Source organism: Theropithecus gelada, chromosome 2 (assembly GCF_003255815.1).
Source record: "Theropithecus gelada isolate Dixy chromosome 2, Tgel_1.0, whole genome shotgun sequence".
Taxonomy (NCBI): domain Eukaryota; kingdom Metazoa; phylum Chordata; class Mammalia; order Primates; family Cercopithecidae; genus Theropithecus; species Theropithecus gelada.
The window spans coordinates 51,395,016-51,419,174 of NC_037669.1; the positions used below are offsets into that span (position 1 = coordinate 51,395,016).

The window sequence follows — 24,159 nt, forward strand, 5'->3', positions numbered from 1 at the left end:
CAGCAGGCAACACCCATTCCGGGCCTTGTGCCAGCACTTTGTACCGTGTTCCCTTTTTGTGGAGGCTGGCTTGCTAAATTTCTAAATTATTATTTGTTGCCTAAATAACTTTTTTTTTTTTTTGAGACCGAGTGTCACTCTTGTCCCCCAGGCTGGAGTGCAGTGGCGTGATCTCAGCTCACTGCAACCTCTGCCTCCCGGGTTCAAGTGATTCTCCTGCCTCAGCTTCCCAAGTAGCTGGGATTACAGGCGCCTGCCACTATGCCTGGCTAATTTTTGTATTTTTAGTAGAGACGGGGTTTCATCACGTTGGCCAGGCTGGTCTCGAACTCCTGACTTCAGGTGATCCACCCACCTCGGCCTCCCAAAGTGCTGGGATTACAGGTGTGAGCCACCACGCCCAGCCCTAAATAACTCTTAATGGGTATCAACTCATTACTTTGACAGTTATCCTAATCTATGAAATCACTCCTTTTCCTTCCCCATACCTAATTTATTATATTGGTTGTAAAATAGTTTGACAACAACAATATAATTTTCTATCATGCTTTTCCCTACTTAGATTATAGGACATGTTCCATTTTACGGTACGATGATTTTTTTTTTTTTTTTTTTTTGAGACAGAGTCTTGCTGTGTCACCCAGGCTGGAGTGCAGTGGCGCGATCTCGGTTCACTGCAACCTCTGCTTCCCAGGTTCAAGTGATTCTCCTGCCTCAGCCTCCTGAGTAGTTGGGGCTACAGGCATGTGCCACCATGCCCAGCTAATTTTTGTATTTTCAGTAGAGACGGGTTTCACCAAGTTGGCCATGCTGGTCTCGAACTCCTGACCTCATGATCTGCCCACCTCAGCCTCCCAAAGTGTTGGGGTTACAGGCGTGAGCCACCGCGCCCGGCCCATATAATGATTTTTAATGCTGAATAATATTCTCTTTTTTTGTTGCTGTTTTGAGACAGTGGCTTACTCTGTCACCCAGGCTGAAGTGCAGTGGCTCCAACACTGCTCACTGCAGCCTCAACCTCCTGGACTCAGGCAATCCTCCTGCCTCAGCCTCTCAAGTATTTAATAGTTGGGACCACAGGTGCATGCCACCATGCCCAGCTAATTTGTAAAATTTTTTGTGGATAGTTGGGGGTCTCCCTGTGTTGTCCAGACTGGTTTCAAACTCCCGGGCTCAAGCAACCCTCCTGCCTTGGCCTCCCACAGTGGTGGGATTACATGTGTGAGCTACCATACCTGGGCCAAATAATATTCTTAACAGGAGGTTGTCCTATAAGCATTCCCTTGTATTGGGGATTTAGAGTGTTTTCAGATGTTCGTTTCAGTGTTACATATAAAAATAAATGTTTTTATATAGAGAACAAATTAGAGTTCTTTTACATTATTTCTTAAGATAAATTCCCAGTTTTTCTGGGTCACAGCCTTGAATATTTTTATTTTTATTTTTTGAGATGTAGTCTCACTCTGTTACCCAGACTGGAGTGCAGTGGGGTGATCTTGGCTCACTACAACCTCCGCCTCCCAGGTTCAAGCAATTCTTCTGCCTCAGCCTCCTGACTAGCTGGGATTATAGGCATGTGCCGCCAGGCCTGCCTAATTTTTCTTGTATTTTTAATAAAGATGGAGTTTCATCATGTTGGCCAGGCTGGTCTTGAACTCCTGACCTCAAGTGATCCACCTGCCTTGGCCTCCCAAAGTGCTGGGATTACAGACATGAGCCACCACGCCTGGCCAGCCTTGAATACTTTTAAGGCTTTTGATACATGGGACTGTATTGCTGTGCAAGAAAACAACACTAAAGTGCACAAGTATTTTTATATGGTACCTGGGGAATGGTCAGAATAATTTTGTATCTCTTGCTGCTATCCTTACACTTGAGGGTTCCCCAGGTAATGCCATTTACATACCTTATTTATGGAGCAAGTAAAAAAATCTCTGGGTGTGCCCACCAGCCCCTTCTGTACTATAGTTGATAGTCTTTTATAAAAACACCAGCATATGTGAAAACCAAAAACCACCAGTGTAATCCCTAATCTCAGTGAAGGGACAGGGCTCTTGTCTTTGGGATGGGAACTCATCATACTATAACCCTTGTCACTTCACTGAATGGTTACACCCTGAACGAAACTAAGTTTTCCTGGCGTTTTCTTTGCCTACAGCTTTAAATGCTGGTGCCCCGCTGGAAAAGCCAGAATGGGTGGTGACAAGGCCCCCACAGCCCTTCCTTTCTGGTAGTCCCTGTTAACTGTCAGCGGGGCTGTGTGCAAGGGAGCTGCTTGGCTTCTGAGGGTGAAGCTGGTGGTCACTGTGGTCTTTGCCAGAGTGTAAGCCTGCAAGGCTTGGAAGTGGAGCCAGGGGCAGGGACTGTCTTTGTTGCTGACCCCTCCCTGGGGTTCCTTCAGCCACAGGCCAGGTCCTGCGCTGTGATGCCATCGTGGACCTCATCCATGACATCCAGATCGTCTCCACCACCCGCGAGCTCTACCTGGAGGACTCCCCCCTGGAGCTGAAGATCCAGGCCCTGGACTCCGAAGGTGAGGACGTCCGCTGCCTGTTTGTCCTCTGCAGCCCATGCTGGATCATTCCCCCACCATGACCCTGGCCTTTCTACTTTCCCCACTCCTCTGGCATCCAATCCTGCAGGTCCCTAGGGGGCAGCTGTGGTTAGGCAGGTGAAGTTCGTGCTGGGGGAGATGTTGAAGAGGCAGAAACCACCTCTGAGGTGGGCCTCAAGCCCTTGGTGGCATCGAATCATGGTCACTCCTGGCCCTCAGGAACCCCTACAGTGGGACCCGTGTGCTCAGAGCTGTGGCTCTGTGACCCTGGAGCCAGACCTGCCTGTCATAGTGCTGGTCCTTGGTGCAGCACCTCTTGGGGAAGCTAGTATTCTTGACAGCGATGGGAGGCAGGGAGAGGCTCCCTGCTCCGGCCCTTAGGGCTGGTGGTGGCTTCTTGTTCCAAGGCCTCATCTTTGCAGCAAGAAAATGGATAATTTCCCTCCTCATCCACTGTGAGGGCGTCATGCTTTTTACTTGGTCCTCCTCGCCCCGAAATACTTTGATTAGTACCTTCATCATTTCTTTTGCCTTTTTTCCTGAGCCTGTGACCTCTCTTCTGATCAGAATCTCCTCTGTGAAGATGAACTTGACCCTTAGAACCTTTGAGGGTCTGGCAGTCCCAGAAGTGATGTGCCTTATCTAGATTGATGAATGTCAAGAAAGAGAATTGCTCAACAAGCAGTGGCACCGTGGCTGCCCATGGGTGCCAGGCAGTATGTTGTCCCCTTAGTAAGTACAATGTCTTTTTGTGCTTATAAATGGTCTGATGCCCACTATATAGATGAGGAAGCTGAGGCTCAAAGAGCTTCAGTAACTTGCCCATGGTCACACAGCTTATGGGTGGCTGAGCAGGGGCTGGGATCCAGGATGTCTGACTGTCACCTGAGCTCTTTCCCGCTGGACGCACTGCCTGTCTCCTGCTGCTGCATTTTCCTGGGCATTGGGGGTCCTACCCGCATGGCTGGGATCTGCCTTTTTGGCCAGAAGCCACCTGCAGAGTGCCCTCCTCCAGACAGGGCTCTGTCTATTGCACATAGTAGGTACAAATAGCTTCTTTTTGAGTGGAAAAAGCAAAACTTTGAGCAGAAGTTTTCACAGCTATTTCCTGGCCCACCTATGCCTCTTGCATCAGCAGAACTGGACTAGCTCAGGGTCTACAAAGATGCCCCTTCCTCACCTTTCCTTATCCCGTCTCTTCTGCCTGGAGCACCTTCCCCTCCTGAACTCTGCTTTCAGAAGCCATGCTTCCTCTGGCATTGCCTCTCAGGTATCCCCTCCTCCAGGGAGCCCTCCTTGGCTGCCCAAGGTGGGACGTGTTCTTCCCTTCCATTTTCCCTCAGCTCTGCAGTGCCCCCTGCCCTGGGGTGCAAGGACATTTTCTACTGTGGCTTGTCAAGGTCAGCACTAGGAAGGCATAACTGGGATCAGTTCATTCTTCTGGACACTTCTGTGCCTGACACTGGAGTTTGGGCCCAACTAGCATTGGGTAAATGTTTGCTAGGTTGAATTGCCTAACATTTTCCTTCGGCCCTCCTGCAGGACAGGGGAGGTGGATCCTCTGGAGACCGGACCCCTGGCTTTCCTGGTTAATATCTAAACTTGGCTGTGAGCCTTCAAGGTCAAGGGCTCTGTTGCACATAGTAGGTACTGATAGCTTCTTTTAGAGTGGAAAAAGCAAAACTTTGGGCACAGATTTCTTGAGAGCTTTCCCTGCCCCCTTGCCACCCTTAGGGGTGCCCACCTGCAGCAGGCCCTGGAAAGGCAGACGCGTGCCTTGACATCCCCAGAGCCCATGCAGCTGGGTCTGGCCATGTTGCCCAGCAGCTGGCAGGAGAGAAAGCCAGTGGCCAGCAGCTGGCAGGCCCATGCATGAACGAGGGTCCCTGTGTTCTCATCTGCATGGAGCCCTGCAAATCCTGCACCTGGTCCTATGTGTGCACCTGCCGAAGCAGGTAACTTACAGAAGCCTAAGTACACTTTCTGCTCTTGGAATTGCCACACATTCAACTCTTCTTCCACATTTGAACGTGGTGGACTTCCAGGAGAGACTGAGGGGAGCAAAGATGATGAAAAACAGAGCTCCACGTGCAGCCCCTGAAGTGTCTGCAGGCACGATTCTCTCCCACTGTTTTCCTTGCTAAGAGCCCCTTAGCAGGGCCTCCCCCACCTCTATCCCCTTGTCCATAAGCGGGCCTTTGTGAACACTGGACATGTCACGGGGGTGCTTTCTCCATTTGGTCTTCCCATCAACTCCGTGGGCTGGTATTTTCATCCCCATTTTACAGAAGAGAAAAGCTGTGCTTGGAGCCTAGCTAGATAGAAGCCCCAGGGTAGCTGTTCAGGACTCTTGTAGTGTTGGCATGTATTTGTGTTAAGGGAGTGGCCTGCCTAGTGGTCTCCAGTCTTGCATTTCTGGTTACTGGGTCACACTATTGTAGGGTCTCCATGCTCCCCTCACTGAGCACACTGTAAAGCTGGCCTGCTGGGCTCTGACTCCGGAAGGCAGGAATTTGGGCCCAGGCTCCCCTCACCGAGCACACTGCAAAGCCGGCCTGCTGGGCTCTTCCCCTGAAAGGTGGAATTGGAGCCCAGGCTCCCCTCACTGAGCACACTGCAAAGCCAACCTGCTGGGCTCTGTCCCCGGACAGTGGAATTGGGGCTAGCAGTACTCCATGTGCACCCTGTTTCAGCTCAGTGTGTGGAAGAAGGTTCTCACGGTCAGGGCTGTTGAACAGAGGAATGGGCTGTACTGGGCGATGAGCTTCTTGTCCCTGAGGTATGCGGGAAGGGTCTCAAGCCCACATCCGATGGGGACGCAGCATCCAGGGGTTGGACTAGAGGACTGGTGTCTTGCAGCCAGTGTGCTTCGCTGGTGTGGATTTTCATATCCACCATCCTCATCTAATGTCCTGGATGTTAGGAAGACAGATTAATTTTCGGGAAACAATAGACTTTTCATTTGCTCAAAATCCTGCTGTGGACCTCCAAGAAAAAATCTTCCCGCATGTATGTACATCATAGACGGGGGTTATCTTCCTCTGATCAGTTGCTCACCTTGATGGAAGGACACCCAGGGAACTGTAAGAAGATGCCTCTCTTCATAAAAGATGCCCTGAGAAGTAAGGCGAAGGCAGCAGAGTTTTCTGGAGCTTCTGCTAAGCACTATTTCATGTGGTCTTTGAGACCTCGTGGGGCCAGGGATCAGGGTGAAGAGAAGCAGGACCCAGGCCCGTCTGACTCTAAATACCTTGCCCTTTGCACTGTAGAAACAACAGCTTTTCTTGGCCCCCAGATCCCTTGTATTGGGAGCTGGTCAGGAAGAGAGTGTGGACAAGGGATGTGGAACAGGTATGGGGCATCAGGGGCTGGCGGGGAGTGTGGCATGACCGCTTCTAGAGAGGGTGAGCAGCTTTTGGCCCTCAGAGGGAATGAGGCCCAGGCGGGTGGATCTTCATCCTTTCAAGAGAAGGTGGGAACTAGACTTGCATGTGGCATCTGTTTCTTGATTGGAAAGGATAGATCAGAAGGCTCCCAGGCAGCAAGCCAGGACATAAGAGCCAAGGCTGGCTGGGCCTGGCTCTCCTTGCCCCCTACCTACCCCAGGACCTCAGGAGTCTCACAGTCAAGTTGAAGAAGCAAGAGTCATGTGACACTAGACAGTTGGGATAATGCCCCTCCTCCCTGGGTCCCCTCCCCCACACAGGGAGGGAGAGGAATTTACTCCCAGGAAGTGGTGAGCAGGAATGAATGGCCCAGGTTTCCAAGCAGCCTCCTAAACTGTAAACCAGTCACAGACATGCAGGGCAGTGGTGTTATGCACTGCATTGAGCTAGTCCTGCAGTCAAGGGCAGGGAGTCACCGCAGGAAGAGCACAAGCTTTCACCTGACAGCCCTAGGTTCAAATCCTGACTTCGCCCCCTGGTGGTCACATGATTGTGAGCGAGTAAGTGTCTTCATTCCTTTCAGCCTCAGTTTCCTCTCCTGACATACAGGTTATGACACCTGCCTGGTGGGGGGTGATGTGGAGCGTGGTTCCTGCATGGGGCAGAAGCTCCCACCGCCTCCCTCCACCCTGGGGAATTAACTCCATGTCTGTTCACCTTCCTCATCTGCTCTTACAGGGAACACCTTCAGCACTCTGGCCGGTCTGGTCTTCGAGTGGACGATTGTGAAGGACTCCGAGGCAGACAGGTTCTCAGACTCCCACAATGCACTGCGGTAAGGGGCGCCTGTGCCGGAACTGACCCCCTTTGAAGGGAAGGGAAAAGGGGGACAGCTGTGAGCTTGTCACCGGCGGGGGCCTTTCATCTGGGTCATTGAGGAGCCTGGGATACTCCCAGGATGCCTGCAACATTCCAAATATCTGATTAAGGAATGGGGTTCACTCACACCATTGTGCGGGAGCCTGGCTGCTTCTGCAGCCCACAGAGAGTGTCCTGTGAGAAGCTGTCAGAGACTTGGGATGTCTAGCTGGAGAAATGAGACATGCACAGCTCTCTCGGGGCACAGGGGAAGCCCCAGGCTGCACTTCTGGGGGGCCAGTTAAAGGGCAGCCAGGTTTCAGCTGGGGCACAGGCCAGCTGTGCCAGCCGGTCTCAGGTGGAAAAGGCTAAGTCGCCCATACGGTGGTACAGTAAGACCCATTGTGAGGTGGACACCTTAAGCGTCTTGACCTGTGTCATCCTCCTGGCAGCCACGTGAGCTTGCACACCACTGTGCTTTCCATCGAGTAGTCGTAGAGGCTGAGACTTGGAGAGGCCGAGCCACTTGTCTGAGCTCGGGGAGGGCAGAGCTGGAGTCTGAACTCAGATCCGTGGATCCACACTGTCTCATGTGGGAACAACAGGCCCCAGGGCTATTTACTTGTAGTGAGGAAATGAGTAGTTCGGTTCCTAAGATGCACAAGCCTCCTGTCAGTGGCTCACTGCGCTGCCACATGTGGGACAGGGCAGGAGCAGAGCCACTCAGGTCCTCTGCGCTGGTGCAGGTCCCAGATCTGAGCTTGTATTCCTGACTGTGCCACCTTCCTCGTGATTTGCTATGTGATTTTTAAAATACACGGTCCCTTTTTTAAAGTTGTTTTTGAATGTTTTGAGTCTCCTTTTGCAGCAATTTTAGGCCTGTAGAAAATCTGCCAGTGTAGTCCAAAAAGTGGTCTCCCTCACTCACCTGAGAGCTGGCTGCCAGCCTCATGTCCCGTCACCCTGATGATTTTCATGTGCTTTACGACCATCAGGGATATTGTCCTGCATGGCCACCATGCAGTCATGGCACTAGGAAAGGAACACTGATGCCGACCGTCTTCAGACCTCACTCGAGTTTGGTCATTTATCCCAGCTTTATCCTTTTCAGCAAAAAGAGATCCCAGCCCCAAGTCACCTGCCGCATGTGTTCCGTTTCTCTTAGTCTCTCTCATCCTGGGACTGTCTCCTGGGCTTTGACTTTGGACACCGCAACACTTGTGAAGAGGACAGTGTAGTTATCTGTAGAGTGGCCCTTGTTTTGGGTTTGTCTGCTGTTCCCTCACGGCCAGGGTCCGAATGTTGTGTCTTTGGCAGGAATATTTCAGAAGTGAGACTCTGTTCTTCTACTTGCTTCTGTGCTTTCTCACCCCTTTGTAATTATAAGTCCTTTATCGAGGAGTTTACTGTCTGGTCTTTCATTATGCCATTAAAGTCCTGCTCTGGACCGTAGGGGATGTTGGGGTTGTGGTTCTTCCATCACAACCTTCTCCAGGCCTCGGCTTACAGCAACTCCAGGCAGACGTCCTCATGTCCTGATGCCTTTGCGAGCCGAGTTGCCCTTGTGGAGACAGGGCCTTCTGGACCAGCTCTGTGGTTTCTGGTGTTTTATAAAACCATGACCCTGGGCCAGAGAGTCAGAGACCTGGGACCTGGATTCCAGTCTTGGCTTTGTCGCTTCCTGCCTGTGGCCTTAGCCAGGGAACATTACCCACCTGAGCCTCAGCCTCCTGCCCTGGGAAACAGAGCTGGAGGGGATCCCGTACCTGCCTCTGAGGGCCACTGTGCAGCTTAGCGGGTTGATCCGCTCAGGGCCCCTCTCTGGGCCTGGCACATGCTGGATGTTGAGGGGATGCTGATTTCCTGTCCCCTTCTGACAACACCCCATTCCCTGCCATGTCAGGCCCCTTGAGCTTCCAGGAAGCTAGCTCTGCACCTGAGCCAAATGCTAACAGAAATCCCAGATGCCATGGGGGGTTGGAGCTGGATTGTCCTGGATTTGCAATTTGACATGTGACACCTAGAGTAATCGGGTGAGGAAATAAATTACAATGCGGCCCAGCATCGGCAGATTGCTCTTGTGCAGGGAAACAGTGGGCTCGTTTGTAAATGCAGGCTGAAGTGGGAGGCTGCATGGGAAGGATCCCTGAAGTCAGCCTGCCCAGCAGCCCACACTCCAGGCTATACCATGTCCCCGACATCTCCTCAAGACGAGATCCAGGGAGAGTGAGATGTGGTGCCGTCCGGTCCCCAGGGCTAGGGGACCAGTCATGGAGAATCGTTCCCCAGAGCTGGGCACTAGGCCGGGGAGGTGGGACAGGAGCAGGCAGCCTCGGGGAGGTGAGGCGATGCTGGCCCCGCTGTGACTGGGCTGTGCTCTTGGGCCTGCTGCCTCATCTCCCGGGCCTCACTGTTCCCATGTGGACTCAGCAGCTGGTCTTGCATGTCAGTATTTACATCACGTGTACATACGGATAAAATGCAGATTCCCAGGCATCTTGCATCTTGGAGACAAATCCTGGGCCAGGGGCCAAGAATCTGCATTTTTCATAAGGACTTTGGCAGTTCTGATGTAGGAAGTTTCAGGGACATGTCTCTAGGCAGCCCCAACCCTAACTAGGGCAACACCCCTTATTTCAGCGTCAGCCCCAGTGAGAGGTGCTCATAGGGAATGCTGTGGTAGATTCTGACGAATCTTGTATTGGGGTTTGATCAACGAACTTTGACAAAGTGTTTCTTTTCCAGAATCCTCACTTTCTTGGAGTCTACGTACATCCCTCCTTCTTACATCTCAGAGATGGAGAAGGCTGCCAAGCAAGGGGACACCATCCTGGTGTCTGGGATGAAGACCGGGAGCTCCAAGCTCAAGGCTCGCATCCAGGAGGCTGTCTACAAGGTGGGCCTGGGGTGCTGGGGGACAATGGGCTTCCTGGGGTGGAATCAGGCTGACAGCACCTGCTCACCTCCATAGACACGTTGAATTGTGGAAGTGAGATGCTGTCCCATGATTTCAGGATGTGGGTTCATATTTTTATGTGTTTGGTTTGGTTTCTTTTGAGCCTCAGCTTACAAAGAAAGGTGATTGAGGCCCCAGAAAGCATCTCTAGGGGTGCATAGCATTTGCTCATTCTCAGTTTCTAGGGAGGTCCAAGAGCAGGAGGTTCCTAGTAACTTGCCTATTTCCAATTGGCGCCCCCACCGTGCTGGTATAGGGACACTCCCAAGCACTTGGGGCTTTGACAAAGCCCAGGGCTCCTGGTGTCTTCTATGCCGTCTCTCCTTGTGCCCCCATTGGAGCCCTGAGACTGGTGACCCAGGGATTCCTTGTGTAGATCTCCTCAACCCCCTGCCCCAGCCGATCCCGTGTCTTCCTGGCCTCACCAGCATCCCATTCTCGGGATAGTGGGGGTGTGCCAGAGGAAAGGAGAATGAGGAGTGGGTCTATCCAACGTCCTGGTTCCTTCCCTGTCCCCGTGGACTAATGTCCACCCAACCGGTGCCTCGTTTTGAGCTGCAACCCTGAGATATTTTTGTTTGCCTAGTGTCTGGAGCACAGGCAGGAACATGTGGTACTTGGCCTGCCATTTAATTTTGTAGAGTGGCAGACAGAGAAATCCTCTTCTGATTCACTCTCTGTAGTGGGTTTGCTGCATCTGGGAGTCCTGGAAGGTTTTGGAAACATGGGGACATGCCCTGTTACAGGGGCTAATCCCGCAGGACTCTGCAGGTAGTACTTGGAGACAGTTTGCTCCTGTGTAGGGCCCAGGCTAGGATGGGGTACAGCCCCACTGCTAAGCTGGAAAGGCAGATTTGCTGTCCTGCCCTCAGACATTCAGTGGCCCTCCCTGCCTGCATTCTGCCACAGAACCCTGCCCATGGTGGTGCCCAATACACTTGTCTCTTTTGAATGCACTGAAGATATTAACTAGTTGTTAAGTGAGGAAACCTGTCAGTTGTGACAGCAGGCTTAAAGGAGAATCCAAAGAATAGCCACAGGACACCAGGCATGCTGAACTGAACTCAGAAACATGCAGAATGCCCACACCCACAGGAGGATAGTCAGCTGTACCTCCACCAGAGGAAATGTTTTTGTGTTTCTGTGGACAAGAATCGTTTGCTTTGTTGTTGCTTTTCTGCAATGTACAGTGCCATCAAACAGGCCAAACACAATGAAAGGTGCAGGCCTCTGGAGAATCCAGTACCTAAGGGTGCACTAGACAGGGCACCTAGTGATCTTTCTCCCATTGCAAAGTTGCTCACAGGTTTTCCTGAGGAGGCAGGAGGTCACAGGTTGGGGGTGAGAGGTGGGCAGGGGAAGGGGCCAAGGAATAGCAGCCAAGGGCTCATCACAGCACATGCGTCTCCTGCTTTTTACATTGGCTTAGGGCTTCTCAAGTTCCCTGGACCTTGGGCTTTTGTGCGGAAAGAACTTGAGCTCCTGATGGCCATACTGTCCCTAAAGTTCATGCTGGCTTTCCTCATTTACTCCCGTTTAATCATTGTTTCACATAGAGATAAGCCATGCACAATGGGCAGCCAGTGAGAGGGCTCAGTCTGGGTAATGCCCTTTGTCTGGGTGCCTGCTGTACTTATGGACCTCCCCCGGGACCTCTGGGGTCTGAAAGTGAGGATTTGGGAATGATATCTTGTTTCTTTCCTCCTAACTTCCCTATTCCCATGTTTAAAACATCTCTTTCTCTTGCTCTCACCACCACTCCTCCATTCCCTATCTGCACCTCACTTTGTCTACCTTTTCTTTATGCCAAGAACGTACGCCCTGCAGAAGTCAGGCTGCTGATTTTGGAGAACATCCTTCTGAACCCGGCCTATGACATCTACCTGATGGTGGGAACCTCCATTCAATACAAGGTGCAGAAGATCAGGCAAGGGAAAATTACAGGTGTGTCATTGGCTCTGCCATTGTGACAGATGCTTCCTTCGTCCTTTTTTTATTATGGTTACATACATGTAATAAAATTTACCGTATTAACCACTTTTAAGTGCTCTGTCAGGTAACATTAAGTACATTCACAATGTTTTGCAGCCATCACCACCATCCATCCACAGAACTCGTTCATCTTCCCAAACTGAAGCTCTACATTGTTAAACACTAACTCCCCTTCACCCTCTCCCAGCCCTTGGCACCCACCATTCTATTTCCTGTCTCCATGAATGTAACTACTCTGGGTACCTCATGTACGTGGAATCACGTAGTATTTGTTTTTTTGTGACTGGCTTATATCACCTTTTTCTTAGCCTGATGTCTTCAAGGTTCACCATGTTGTAGCAAGGACTGGAATTCCCTTCCCTTTTAAGGCTGAATAGTGCTCCATTGTGTGGATGGATAGATCACATTCTGTTTACCCGTTCATCCATCAACAGACACTTGGGTTGCTTCCACTTTTTGGCCGTTGTGAGTAATGCTGCTGTGAACATAGTGAGAAAATATCTGAATCCCTGCTTTCAAATTCTTTGGGGTATATGCCCCTTCAGTGGCAGCAAGTCCAGAGCTGTGGGCTTTGTGTTTAGCTGGGCTTTGTCCCTGGTCTGCAACTGACGTCTGAACAAACTTGGGCAAGCCACTGCCCTTCTCCAGGGCTGTTTCTCATTGGAGCCTTTGAGGCCTTTCTGCCTAGGCTGTAAGGAAAAAATGAGTCAACAGGAGTGTAGTTGTACTGTGTACTTGTGTTTGGATAGTGAGGGTTCTTAATGGAGTGCCAGTCCTCCTAAGGATCATTATCATTTTGTTCAAAGCTGTGTATGTTTAACATCCAGAGCGTAGGACGTGAAGAGTCCTGGGCACAAGAGCTCAGGGCCAGTTCATCCAAGGGCCTCGGGCAGGTGACTTCACCAGGTTGGTAAGTCGGTTCCACCTGTGATACAGGATGTCATTTAAGAGGCAGGCAGATACACACTTCAGCATAAGAGCAACTTGAGCGGTGTCCCCAGATGATGGGAGGTGCTGCATTGTTTAAAGTCCTGCTCAGCTGAGAGCAGTCGTCTGGTTGGTCATTCCTGTGGCAGAACGCTTGGTCTCTCAGGAGGGCAAAGAAACTGAAGACAGGTGCTCCTGCTTTTGGACCAGGTTCTCTTTGGCAAGGGGGTACTAGTTGAAGGGAAGCAAACTTGTGTTTCTTGATTCTAGGCAAGCAGCATCTGCCCTTCGGCAGGATGTCAAGTCAACGGGGGAGGATGGCCTGCAGTAGGATTTGTAGGAAGCCAAGCATGGGTGTCCTGGTCAGAGCCCGATGTTTACCTGACTTCAGGGAAGCAGATTCTAGGACAGGAACAGTCTAAGATGTGGCTTTCTGAGACTCTGAAAGGGGAAGAGGCTCCAACGTAGAGTTCTGGGGACAGCAGCCTAAGGAAGACTGCAAAGAGGGCACAAACGGGAGGTCTCCAAAATATAAACTTATCCATGAACCCTGATCAAGAAATGGCACTGCGGCCTGGAGGAAGACGCTTGGAGAGCCTGGTCACTGCCAACAGCACGTAACCATGACTGAGCATTTCCTCGGTGTTGGGCAGTTGTAAGTGCTTTTCTTTTTAAAATTACTTTATTTTATTTCTTTAGAGACTTGGTCTTGCTGTGTTGCCCAGTCTGATCTCAAACTCCTGGCCTCAAGCCATCCTCCTGCCTCAGTTCTTCTGAGTAGCTGGGACTACAGGTGTGTACCTGAATATAAACCAACAGCTCTGTGAGGTAGATTTCATTAATACCGTTTCATACATGAGGAAACTGAGGCATAGAAGACCTGAAGCTCACAAAACTGTTGGGCTCCTTGGCCTTAATCACCCCTGTAGGATCGATTGGAATTTTCCTCTGCCCCGTCTCCCCAAAGGAAACCCAGAAAAAAAGCTAATTATAACAACAGGGCCGGCCGGGCATGGTGGTTCATGCCTGTAATCCCAGCACTTTGGGAGGCTGAGGCGGGTGGATCACAAGGTCAGGAGTTCGAGACCAGCCTGACCAACATGGTGAAACCCTGCCTCTATTAAAAATACAAAAATCGACCAGGTGTAGTGGCGCATGCCTGTAATCCCAGCTACTCAGGAGGCTGAGGCAGGAGAATCGATTGAACCTGGGAGATGGAGGTTGCAGTGAGCTGAGATCATGCCATTGCACTCCAGCCTGGGTGACAGAACGAGACTGTCTCAAAACAAACAAACAAAAAACAGAGCCTTACAGTCTCCCAGGGCAGCAGCGAGGTGGTCCATTTGCATGGGACTCATGGGGCATGAAACTGCCCCAGCTGGGCAAGCAGAGCCCGTGTAGTTAAGAAGGGATGGCCTGGCTTTAGGAAGAGCTCACTTGGCCAGGCACAGTGGCTCACACCTGTAATCCCAGCATTTTGGGAGGCCGAGGCGGGTGGATCATGAGGTCAGGAGATCGAGATCATCCTGGCTAACACGGTGAAACCTAAAAATACAGAAAAAATGAGCTGGGTGTGGTGGCACACACATGTAGTCCCAGCTACTCAGAAGGCTGAGGCAGGAGAATTGCTTGAACCTGGGAGGCAGAGGAGGTTGCAATAACTGAGACCGCATCATCGCACTCCAGCCTGGGCGACAGAGTGAGACTCTGTCTCAAAAAAAAAAAAAAAAGAAAAGAAAGAGCTCACTCTAAATTAGCTCGGGTATCGCCGTCCAGAGGAACTGTACCTCCCGAGGTACCTAGAAAACTTATGGGCTTGGTCACTGACTTTCCTGCCACAGACAACAAGGAATTGGAGCACATGAAAGATGCCCTGGGACAGGAAAGGAAGGAGGCAGAGCCCACCTCTCTTTCATCAGTGGGGTCATGAGATGTGAAAGTCCTCCAAAAATACACACTCCTGTGTGATTGATGGCACTGGATGCTACTGCAGTGGATTCCAGATGGATGTTTTGGCAAAACCGAGAGGGGCCTAACTAGCAAAACTTCACTGTGAACAAGACACACCAACGGAAACTCCTAAGTCTTTTAGATGAATCGATTTTGGGGTTTTTTTGAGAGGGTCTTGCTTTGTCACCCATGTTGGAGTGCAGTACCATGATCATGGCTCACTGCAGCTTTGACCCCCCAGGCTCAAGTGATCCTCTCACCTCAGACCCCTGAGTAGCTGGGACCACAGGCACACACCACCATGCCTGGCTAATTTTTTTTTTTTTTTTTTTCAGACGGAGTCTCGCTCTGTCGCCCAGGCTGGAGTGCAGTGGCCGGATCTCAGCTCACTGCAAGCTCCGCCTCCCGGGTTCACGCCATTCTCCTGCCTCAGCCTCCCGAGTAGCTGGGACTACAGGCGCCCGCCACCTCGCCCGGCTAGTTTTTTGTATTTTTTTAGTAGAGACGGGGTTTCACCGTGTCAGCCAGGATGGTCTCGATCTCCTGACCTCGTGATCCGCCCGTCTCGGCCTCCCAAAGTGCTGGGATTACAGGCTTGAGCCACCGCGCCCGGCCTAATTTTTTTTTTTAATAGAGATGGGGTCTCTCTATGTTGCCTAGGCTGTCTCAGACTTTTGGGCTCAAGTTATCCCTCCTACCTCAGCTTCCCAAAGTGCTGGGATAATAGGCGTGAATTGCCATGCTCAGCCTAGCTAGATTGTTTTTTCTTTGAGGTGTAATTCACGTGACTATATTGGTTTTTGCAGGTTTGCTAGACAGAAAAGTCGGGGAATGTTGTCTTCATAGGGGACCTGAATTTCAGCAAATCCGTGTCTTATCCGGCATCCTGTGGAAGCCTCAGAGCATTCTGGGTTGGATGACAGTTACATGGGCTTATTAACATAGGATAATTATAACTGCAGATTAACTCTTTATATTTTTCTTTTCTGTTGGGTTTCCTTCCTTACAGTAATTTTTTCTTCTTTGGTATTTTTATTTCCTTTATGCCTGCCTCTCTTCTTTTATCTGGCTGCTCTCTTTCTTGCAAATACATTTCCTGAGCATCTGCTCTGTGCCAGCCCTTTGCTGAGTGCTGGGTGCACAGTGGTCAGCAGGGCTGCCTGCTTCCTGCCCTCCTGGAGTTCACAGCCTAGTGGAGGCAGAGCATAGTCAGTCACATCATGTCTGCAAGTGAGACCTGTGAGTGAAGGAGACAAGCTCCTGGGGCTTATAGCCTGGCATCTGTGTTGCTTATAGGGTGGGCTTCCAGTGGGGACTGTGGTCGCCATCTCCAGTCCTTAGTCCTAAGTCCTGTTGGTGTTTGGATTGGTTGCAGACACGACTGCCACTGTGATCAAGCTGTTAGATGTAATAAAAATGGGAAGGATGTGCTGGCTGATGTAATCAGTATCCAAAGAGATCTTGAGTGGATAGAATAGTGGAAATTACTGAAATAAAATGTACTAGGTTTGCAAAACCAATAGCATGCACATGTGTTGGGCTGAGGTTCATGTGTCAAAGACTCAGTTGTAGAAGGGACTTTGAATCTGGCAGGCACTTAACTGTGGCTGCTCAGAACTAATGTATCTGGGGCTGCATGAGCAGGGGCTGAGGTCAGAGGCAGGGAGTGAGCTGTCCTTCATCCCTGACTCAGACCCAGCTCTGTAGTCATCCCTGGAGCTCATGTGGAGTGCAAGGTCTGGGAGTGGGGGCACTGACAGAAACACGTCTGGGGGGAATCAGCCAGGGTGAGCAGGGGACAGAGATCATGTCTTTTAGAAGAATGTGGGCCTCTTGACCTACAGAAGGGCAGCTGTTCACCCTCTGCAGATGATAGCAGGGCTGATCTGGGGCCTCAGGAGCAGCCTTTCTGTTGTTGGCCCAATAATTCAAAGACAGGAACTGGGCAGTGCCCTTAACATCTGCAAAGACTTCCACATTCAGCATCTCTTGTAAGGAGTGAGTTCCAGGATGCAGGGAGTATCTAAGGCCAGGTATGGTGGACAAGAGTGAGTTCCAGGATGCAGGGAGTATCTAAGGCCAGGTATGGTGGCATGCATTGGTAGTCCCAACTACTTAGGAGGCTGAGACAGGAGGATCACTTGAGCCCAGGAGTCCAGGCTGCAGTGAGCTATGAGCGCACCTATGAAAGCCACAGCAGTCCAGTCAGGGCAGCATACTAAGAACCTATCTCAAAAAAAAAAAAAAAAAAAAAGAGAGAAAGAAAAGAAAAGGAGGTATCTAAGGAGTCTGTCACAAAAACCTCCTTATTTTCAGTCTTAGGATTTGCAAGGAGGGTTACATCTGTGCTATGTAAGTCCCCTTCAGTGTAAGCATTTTCATTTCCCAAAAGGGCCTTACTCATTTAGAAAACTTTAAAGTAAACAAGGGAGGAAGCTAGTGCTTCATTAATCAGTATAAAGTAATGTTGCTTCATTGAGCAACTGTGTTATTTTATTCTGACATTTATCTTTGATGCCCTGCTGCATATTCTGAACACTAGACACATAATCTGCAAGAATCACTTGATTAGAGATGAGGACGTGGGCTGTGCATTCCCTGTGGGATTCTCAATTCTAGCCTGCATCAGAATCACCTACAGGGCTTGTGAAAACAGAGCTTGCTAGAGCCCAGCCCACCCCTGGAGTTTGATTCAGCAGGTCTGGATGGGGCCCATCATTTGTAGTTCCAGGTGATGTTGATGGTTCAGGGACCACACTTTGAGGACCCAATGTTGTAGTGAAAATTATTTGATACTTAGTAGGTCACATGAAAAATAACTCAGGATAAGGGCTAGGCAAGTTGCTTCTCTTTTAGAATTCTCATCAGAATCTCTGGAGATTCTGAAACATGCTTTAGCTGAAATTCCTCTGGGAGCCCCTGACCTGACACCCTCTGTGGGGTATTGAAGCCCTGAGCTGGTCTGAGAGGAGGGCCAAGCAGGGATGTTGTCTGCTATTCCCTGTGTCCTCTTCTGTTGCTGGAGGGCTAGAACGTTCCACCTGTGGGGACAGTGAATGGGTGACTGGTTAGGAAGCTCCACGGACTTAGGAGAGTGAGTGTGAAAGTGGTCAGGCTCTCTGGATCAGAATGCCAGCTCTGTTTTCCACTAGCTGTGTGATGGTGAGCAGGCTGCTCATCTTGATGTCCTCAGTCCCCTATCCCCAAAATGTGGCTCTCAGTAGTGTGTGTTCCCAGGGCTATTGAGGGGTATGAGGGAATGTGATCACGAGACACCTCACTGTTCTGAGGCATCTTGATCCCTGCTCAGCAGTCACTATTGCTATCAAAAGTGCTTGTGGTCTTTGCCCGCAGGGCAAGGAAGAGGGACATCGATGTTGCTCACTTTATAGAACTGTTATTTCTCAGGGAAACTCTTTTCCATCCTAGCTCATGTTGGGCAAGTTCTTTTTCTGCCAAGTGGGTGTGAAGGGCAGGGGAACACTGAAGCTGGTGAGGATGGCAGCAAGGTTCATTGTTTGCCATTGTAGACCCCATGGGAGACCAGTGACCAGAGCTTCTTGGGAAACCCCTAGAGGCTGGACAGAACCAGCAAGAACCCCAGTGCCCCCAAACAGCCCCTTCTATGTAGAAGCAAAGAATTCACTTTGCAATGTTCAGAAATGGCGTAATGTTAGTATTCTCTAAGCAATTGGCAAATAGATTGTGGTTAATTTTTTTTTTTTTAAATAGCTTACAGCAGTCACAGAAAAACTGATTGCCTCTGAAAATTCATGGAGTGTCAGTTTTGTGCACCAGCATGGAGAACAATATTAAAATTTAAAGCACTGAAAACAATTAAGAAAAAAAAATGCGGCAGCTGTACTGAGCAGGGTGCAGAGACTCGGGGTGGCGGTGGGAGTGTATTGGCTTCTAACATTTCTTGTCTTTGCTCTCTCTTTCCCTGTTATTTTTTGTTTCTTGGTGGCCAGAACTCTCCATGCCTTCCGATCAGTATGAGTTGCAGCTTCAGAACAGCATCCCAGGCCCCGAAGGAGACCCAGCCCGGCCGGTGGCTGTCTTGGCCCAGGACACATCGATGGTCACTGCACTGCAGCTGGGACAGAGCAGCCTCGTCCTTGGCCACCGGAATATCCTTTTCTTGGGCTTGTGTGTGTGCATAGGCATGGCGGAGCTGCTGTTTGGAAGTCAAGTTGTTTTTTCCCTGAAAGCTTGGCAGGGCTAAAAATAGCCATTTCCCCTCAACGGTCTGAAAATCAGAAAGAACTGAAATAGCACTGCTGAGTGGAATTGCTCACGGCTGTGGGTGACTCACCCCAGAGGCTCCCAGCAGTGGGAGGTGATGGCAGGAGCTGCGTGTCATTCCTTGTCTCCGGAAACTTCTCCAACCTGCAGCCTTTCAGAGGGGGCCTGGCGGGGGCTATTTCCATACTAGCATAATGGAGTATTGATGCTCCAGACTTGTCGATGTGTCCTGTGTGGTCTCCAGTGTCCCCTGCAGAGATTCCCCTTTGCTAGTGTGGCAAGCGCAATGTGGTCTTTGATTCTGAAAAATGCTTTTGCTCTGTGTGGCCTAAGCCAGGGGAGTTTTCATCCCCTCTTCTCTCCATGTAATGTCTTGATGATCAGGATTCTGAGCCAAGCTGAAACTGGCCGGCCAGCGGGTTTGTTTGCTGTCGTATATCTTACCCCTTAATTAAAATTCCAGGTATTCGCATGCAAGGTGCTTCTAGGTTACCCAACAGCACCATCTACGTGGTCGAACCTGGATACCTGGGTAAGTGTGGGTCTCCTGGGCCCTCCTGGATGCTGCTCAGTTGTGACTATATGAGTTTAAAAAATAGAAAACAGGCAATAGCTTCACAGAAAATGCTTCCTTCTGGCCAGCTCTGCCACTTGCTATGACTGCCATTGCCCGGGGCACTCACCAGCCCTTCCCTGTTTGGTGTAGAAATAGGTAGAATGGGCCAAGCCAGGCAGGCGGCAGGCTCATCAAGAAGAGAAACAGAACTGGGTAGAGTGGTGAGGGGCTTGCACCCTCCAGGTTTTCATGCCACGGCTTTGCCCAGACCTGATCATTGCTATGGACATTTGGAGGTTGGGGCCCAGTGTCAGCTCAATTATAGAGGGACCCTAAGGTAACATGACAGGCAGGTACCTTAGCAGGGAGGGGAGGAATCTGATGATGATATTGAAGGTAGGCATTTTCTCAGACAGAGCTTCTTTTGCGGGAAGGTGTCCTGGCAGAGGGAATTGCTTAGGCAATGGTATGGAGGTGAGAAAGTACATTGGGCATCCCAGGGGACCGCAAGAGTGCTGTGGTATCCTGTGTTGAAGGGGACCGAGAACCTGGGAGGGCAGGGCTGACTCATATGGCAAGAGTGCTCAGTGACAGACTTCAGAGTGTAGACCTGCTGAGATGAGTCCAGGGTTGGTCCTGGTGAGGTCAGCTCAGGACTGAGGGTTCAAAGCAGAGAACTATTGTGGATTCAGAGTGTAGGCCTGCCGAGGGTTCAGAGCGTAGGCCTACTGTGTGTTGAGGACAGAGCTGCTGGATTCTGAGTGTAGACCCACTGAGGACGGGAATGAGTTTGAAAGAGCCTTGATCAGACAGAGTGGGATGAGTCCAGGGTTGGTCCTGGTCAGCTCAGAACTTACGGCTGAAGATGGCATCAGACCTCTGCTCCTCAGCAGCAGGTCCCTCTCTGTGGAGAAGGCCAGGGCCAGAGTTGTGGGGCCCGCAGGTGGGTGGCGTGGGGCCCGCAGGTGGGTGGTGTGGGGCTCCCAGGTGGGTGGTGTGGGGCCCGCAGGTGGGTGGTGTGGGGCTCCCAGGTGGGTGGTGTGGGGCTCCCAGGTAGGTGGTGTGGGGCTTCCAGGTGGGTGGTGTGGGACCCGCAGGTGGGTGGTGTGGGGCCCCCAGGTGGGTGGTGTGGGACCCGCAGGTGGGTGGTGTGGGGCCCCCAGGTGGGTGGGGTGGGGCTTCCCGTGTGGATGCTGAGGGCCCCTGTGCTGAGGGTGGTGGTCCCATCATCCTCCACCCTGCTGTACCTGAGGCCTGAGTACAGGCTCCCCTGCCTGTTTTAGGGTTCACCGTTCACCCTGGTGACAGGTGGGTGCTGGAGACCGGCCGCCTGTATGAAGTCACCATCGAAGTTTTTGACAAGTTCAGCAACAAGGTCTATCTGTCTGATGTGAGTGCCTGTTCAGGTCCTAGCTGGGGGATGAGGTGGGGTCATTGCCTTACGCAGCTGCTGAAGAGCAGCCCCCAAAGCAACAGGAGCCCCCATGCAGGCTGACCGAGGAGGGGTCCTGTTTCTAGTGGCGCTCCCGGGTCTGTGGGAGATAATGCGGAGGCGTCCCGGGGCATCTCCAGAGCCTGTGAGCCTGCACACCGGCCTCGCTGCGGAGCCCCTGTCGGGCTGGAGAGCAGAGGGTGCCACAGTGGCAGGGTTCCAGGAGAGGGGGATAGGGAGGAGGTCTCTGCCCACCACTCTCCCGCCCCCTTTTCCCCAAGCTAGGGACCTCAGAGAATCCATTCTCCTCCTGCCCTGCAGAGAGTCAGGGAGCACGTCCTGGCTTTCTTCATACTGGGTCCCAGAAATACCTGGAACCCTGCATGACAGAGGCCGAGCTCAGCACGCTTTCTGGTTCTGGAAAGGGGTGTCAGACAGATGGGGAAATGTGCAGGAGTCTTGAACGCCTCTCTATCCCCTGTGAGAAATTCCAGGCTCATCAGTGAGCACCTCCAGGCTCTTCCAGGTGGCATTGGAGGTTTTAGAAGAAGGAGGCGAGGTTCCTCTTGGTGTCCTTGAAGAAGTCATTGCTTTGCTCCTGTTATCAAACAAGGGCTGGGATGGTCACCATTTACAGTTACCTGTAGGGGACATGATGTCCTTTTTTTATATTTACTGGTTCCTTGTTGAGACCTTGGTAGGCTCCAAGCTGCCCCAGGTGCCACACAGGGAGATGAAACAGGAGCGCAGGTCATCGGGCCATGCAGGGAGGGCGGCCTCGGTGGGGACAAAGGCCATAGTGGTCAGAGCTCTGTTCCAGGGCCCAGCCCGCCCATCTGTTGCTAGTAGAGGCTGCTGAGCTCCAGGGGGCCCCTTGGCCTGGCCTGGCTGCTGGTTTCAGTCCTGTAGCTTCGTGCCCAAACTCTGACTTTCTGGAGTCACCCCAGAAACACCTCTCTCCTGTCCTGCCTCACCTTCCAGAACATCCGAATTGAAACTGTGCTTCCTGCTGAGTTCTTTGAGGTGCTCTCATCCTCCCAGAATGGTTCGTACCATCGTGTCAGGGCACTAAAGAGGGGACAGACGGCCATTGACGCGGCCCTCACCTCTGTGGTAGACCAGGCAAGTTGGTGGCTCCCCTGCGTCGTGCCTTGGCCTATGAAGCCCCCCTCTGTAGGCAGAAATGTCAGCCCAGGAGGGCCATGAGTCCCAGGGAGTTGGGCCACCAGTGTCCCTTTGCCTGTTTGGGCTACTTGCATCCTGGGTTCTTTTTTCCCTTGTCTTTAAGAAGCCCATCAGCCTTAGGGAGCAGAGCTTTGCTGATTGGAAAATCGGCCTGGGTGTTCCCATTTTCCTATCCCACACAAAAGGTCTCCTGGCCTGAAAGGGGCCACAGGCCGTAACAGGAAGAAACGCCCATACACCAACAGTGACTCCTGCCAGAGTCAGCCTCCTCAGCTCTGGGGGCTGGGTGAACTGCTTTAGCTCTCAAGCCTCAGTTTCCCCATCTGTAAAGTGGGGGAGGGGGGACACCACGTCCATCCTGCCCTGAGGATTCAGTCAGGCAGCACTTCCAGAAAGCACTTCAGAAAGCCATCCCCGTGGAGAATGAGAGGGTGGCTCTCCACTTTCCCAGAAATCCACCTTTGTGGCCTGATCCCCAGGGAGGGGTGGGGGTCCAGTGACTGGGAAAGACTGATGATGACATGGATGTCATAGTGACGTGTGGCACCCTCACCCATTGTAGGATGGAGGGGTCCACATACTACAGGTGCCTGTGTGGAACCAGCAGGAGGTGGAAATTCACATCCCCATCACCCTGTATCCCAGCATCTTGACATTTCCATGGCAACCAAAGACGGGCGCCTATCAGTACACAATAAAGGTACGTGAGACCGCTCACCTCTGGGTGCATTCCTTTGGTGTTTTCATGGGATTGTGGCTTTTTGTCCATTCTATTACTTTTAGTATTACTCTCTAGTGGTCATAGAGAATTTTAAATCACAGTCTTTATGATTTCTGTTGGTTCCTGAGGTTTCCATCATAGCAATACATTTTGGTAATTAGGAAAAAAAAACAACAAAAAAACCCAACAATGAAAAACTTGAGAATAAGGCAGGGTGCAGTGGCTAACACCTGCAGTCCCAGCAATTTCGGAGGCTGAAGTGAGAGGATCACTTAAGCCCAGGAGTTTGATACCAGGCTGAGCAACATAGGGAGACCTCCATCTCTACCAAAAAAAAAAAGAGAGAGAGAGAAAAAATGCAATAAAGAAAACCTGGAATACAGATTTGAATTTCATTAACATTAATTTTTCTAATTTATTTTAAAGCAATATATACACACACCCTTAGAGAAAACATTAAAATTTAAGGGATAAGTATCTCCAACCTCATCACATGGGATGTATCATTGCTCTCACCTTAATGCTTGTACCTGGTGTTAGCCAGCAGGACTCACGTTAGACAGTGCTCGAGTCCCCGTGGTCGGTGCAGGGCACATCAGTCCTGCTGTCCCGTGGAGTGGTGACAGGTGTCCTGTCCGTAGACTGGCACCAGCTGTCTGCTCAGGTGTGTCACCATCCTGGCCTCTTGGGTTCTGGGGTTGTTTCCTCTGGTCTGGGAGCAGAGGTGTGGTCGCTGACCTCCTAGCAGACGATGAGGAGCGGGCAGGGGTGTGTGCTGGGAGCTTGTGTCTAGTCAGGGAGGCAGCGCCCTGCAACTGGCTCGGTGACCAAGGGTTTCGTCCCACGCCAGCCTGAGCTCTGGGAGGTGCCACCAGGTTCTGGGGCATCTGTCATGGGCTTGTGTGTTTGTGTGCGTCAGTCTCGAGGTCCCCAGAATATGAGGACAGAAATGAGACAGGACAGAGGGTGAGGGCAGGGGTAGCCTCCAACCAGACCCTAGTTGATGCCACATTTTTCCCTGCTGTGGGCATCGACCTTGTGTGTCAGTGAGGAAGTGGTCACAGGTGTTTTAGAGCCTGTGAGAGTGTATATGTGTTTGAGTGTATTGGTGCTAGTGTATATGTGTGATGTATGTGTGAGAAAGTTTGAGTGTGTGCATGTGACGGTAAGCTGGTGGGAGTAGGTGAATGTATGTGAGTGTACTGTGGGTGTGAATGGTGAGTAGGTGAAAGTGTGAGTGTGAAGGTAAATGTAAGTGTGAGCATGTGTACGAATGAGTAGGTGTATGTGTGTGCACTGTGGGTGTGAGTGGTGAGCATGAGAGTAAATGAGTGTGAGCAGGTGAGTAGGTATACATGTGTGCACTGTGGGTATAAGTGGTACGTGTGCATGAGTGT

The 24,159-nt window shown here is 51.2% G+C and overlaps 1 protein-coding gene across 1 annotated transcript in view; it reads left to right on the forward strand.

Annotated features, from left to right (window-relative positions):
• The window catches only part of NUP210 (nucleoporin 210), a 102,735-nt gene that overhangs the window by 19,584 nt on the left and 58,992 nt on the right, over positions 1-24,159 (forward strand). Inside the window, exons 3-11 of the mRNA XM_025376116.1 lie at positions 2,402-2,533; positions 6,679-6,775; positions 9,544-9,694; positions 11,566-11,698; positions 18,595-18,753; positions 19,332-19,400; positions 20,708-20,814; positions 21,838-21,978; positions 22,604-22,741. Coding sequence (XP_025231901.1) covers positions 2,402-2,533; positions 6,679-6,775; positions 9,544-9,694; positions 11,566-11,698; positions 18,595-18,753; positions 19,332-19,400; positions 20,708-20,814; positions 21,838-21,978; positions 22,604-22,741 — 1,127 coding nt within the window. The remainder of the gene's footprint in view (positions 1-2,401; positions 2,534-6,678; positions 6,776-9,543; positions 9,695-11,565; positions 11,699-18,594; positions 18,754-19,331; positions 19,401-20,707; positions 20,815-21,837; positions 21,979-22,603; positions 22,742-24,159) is intronic.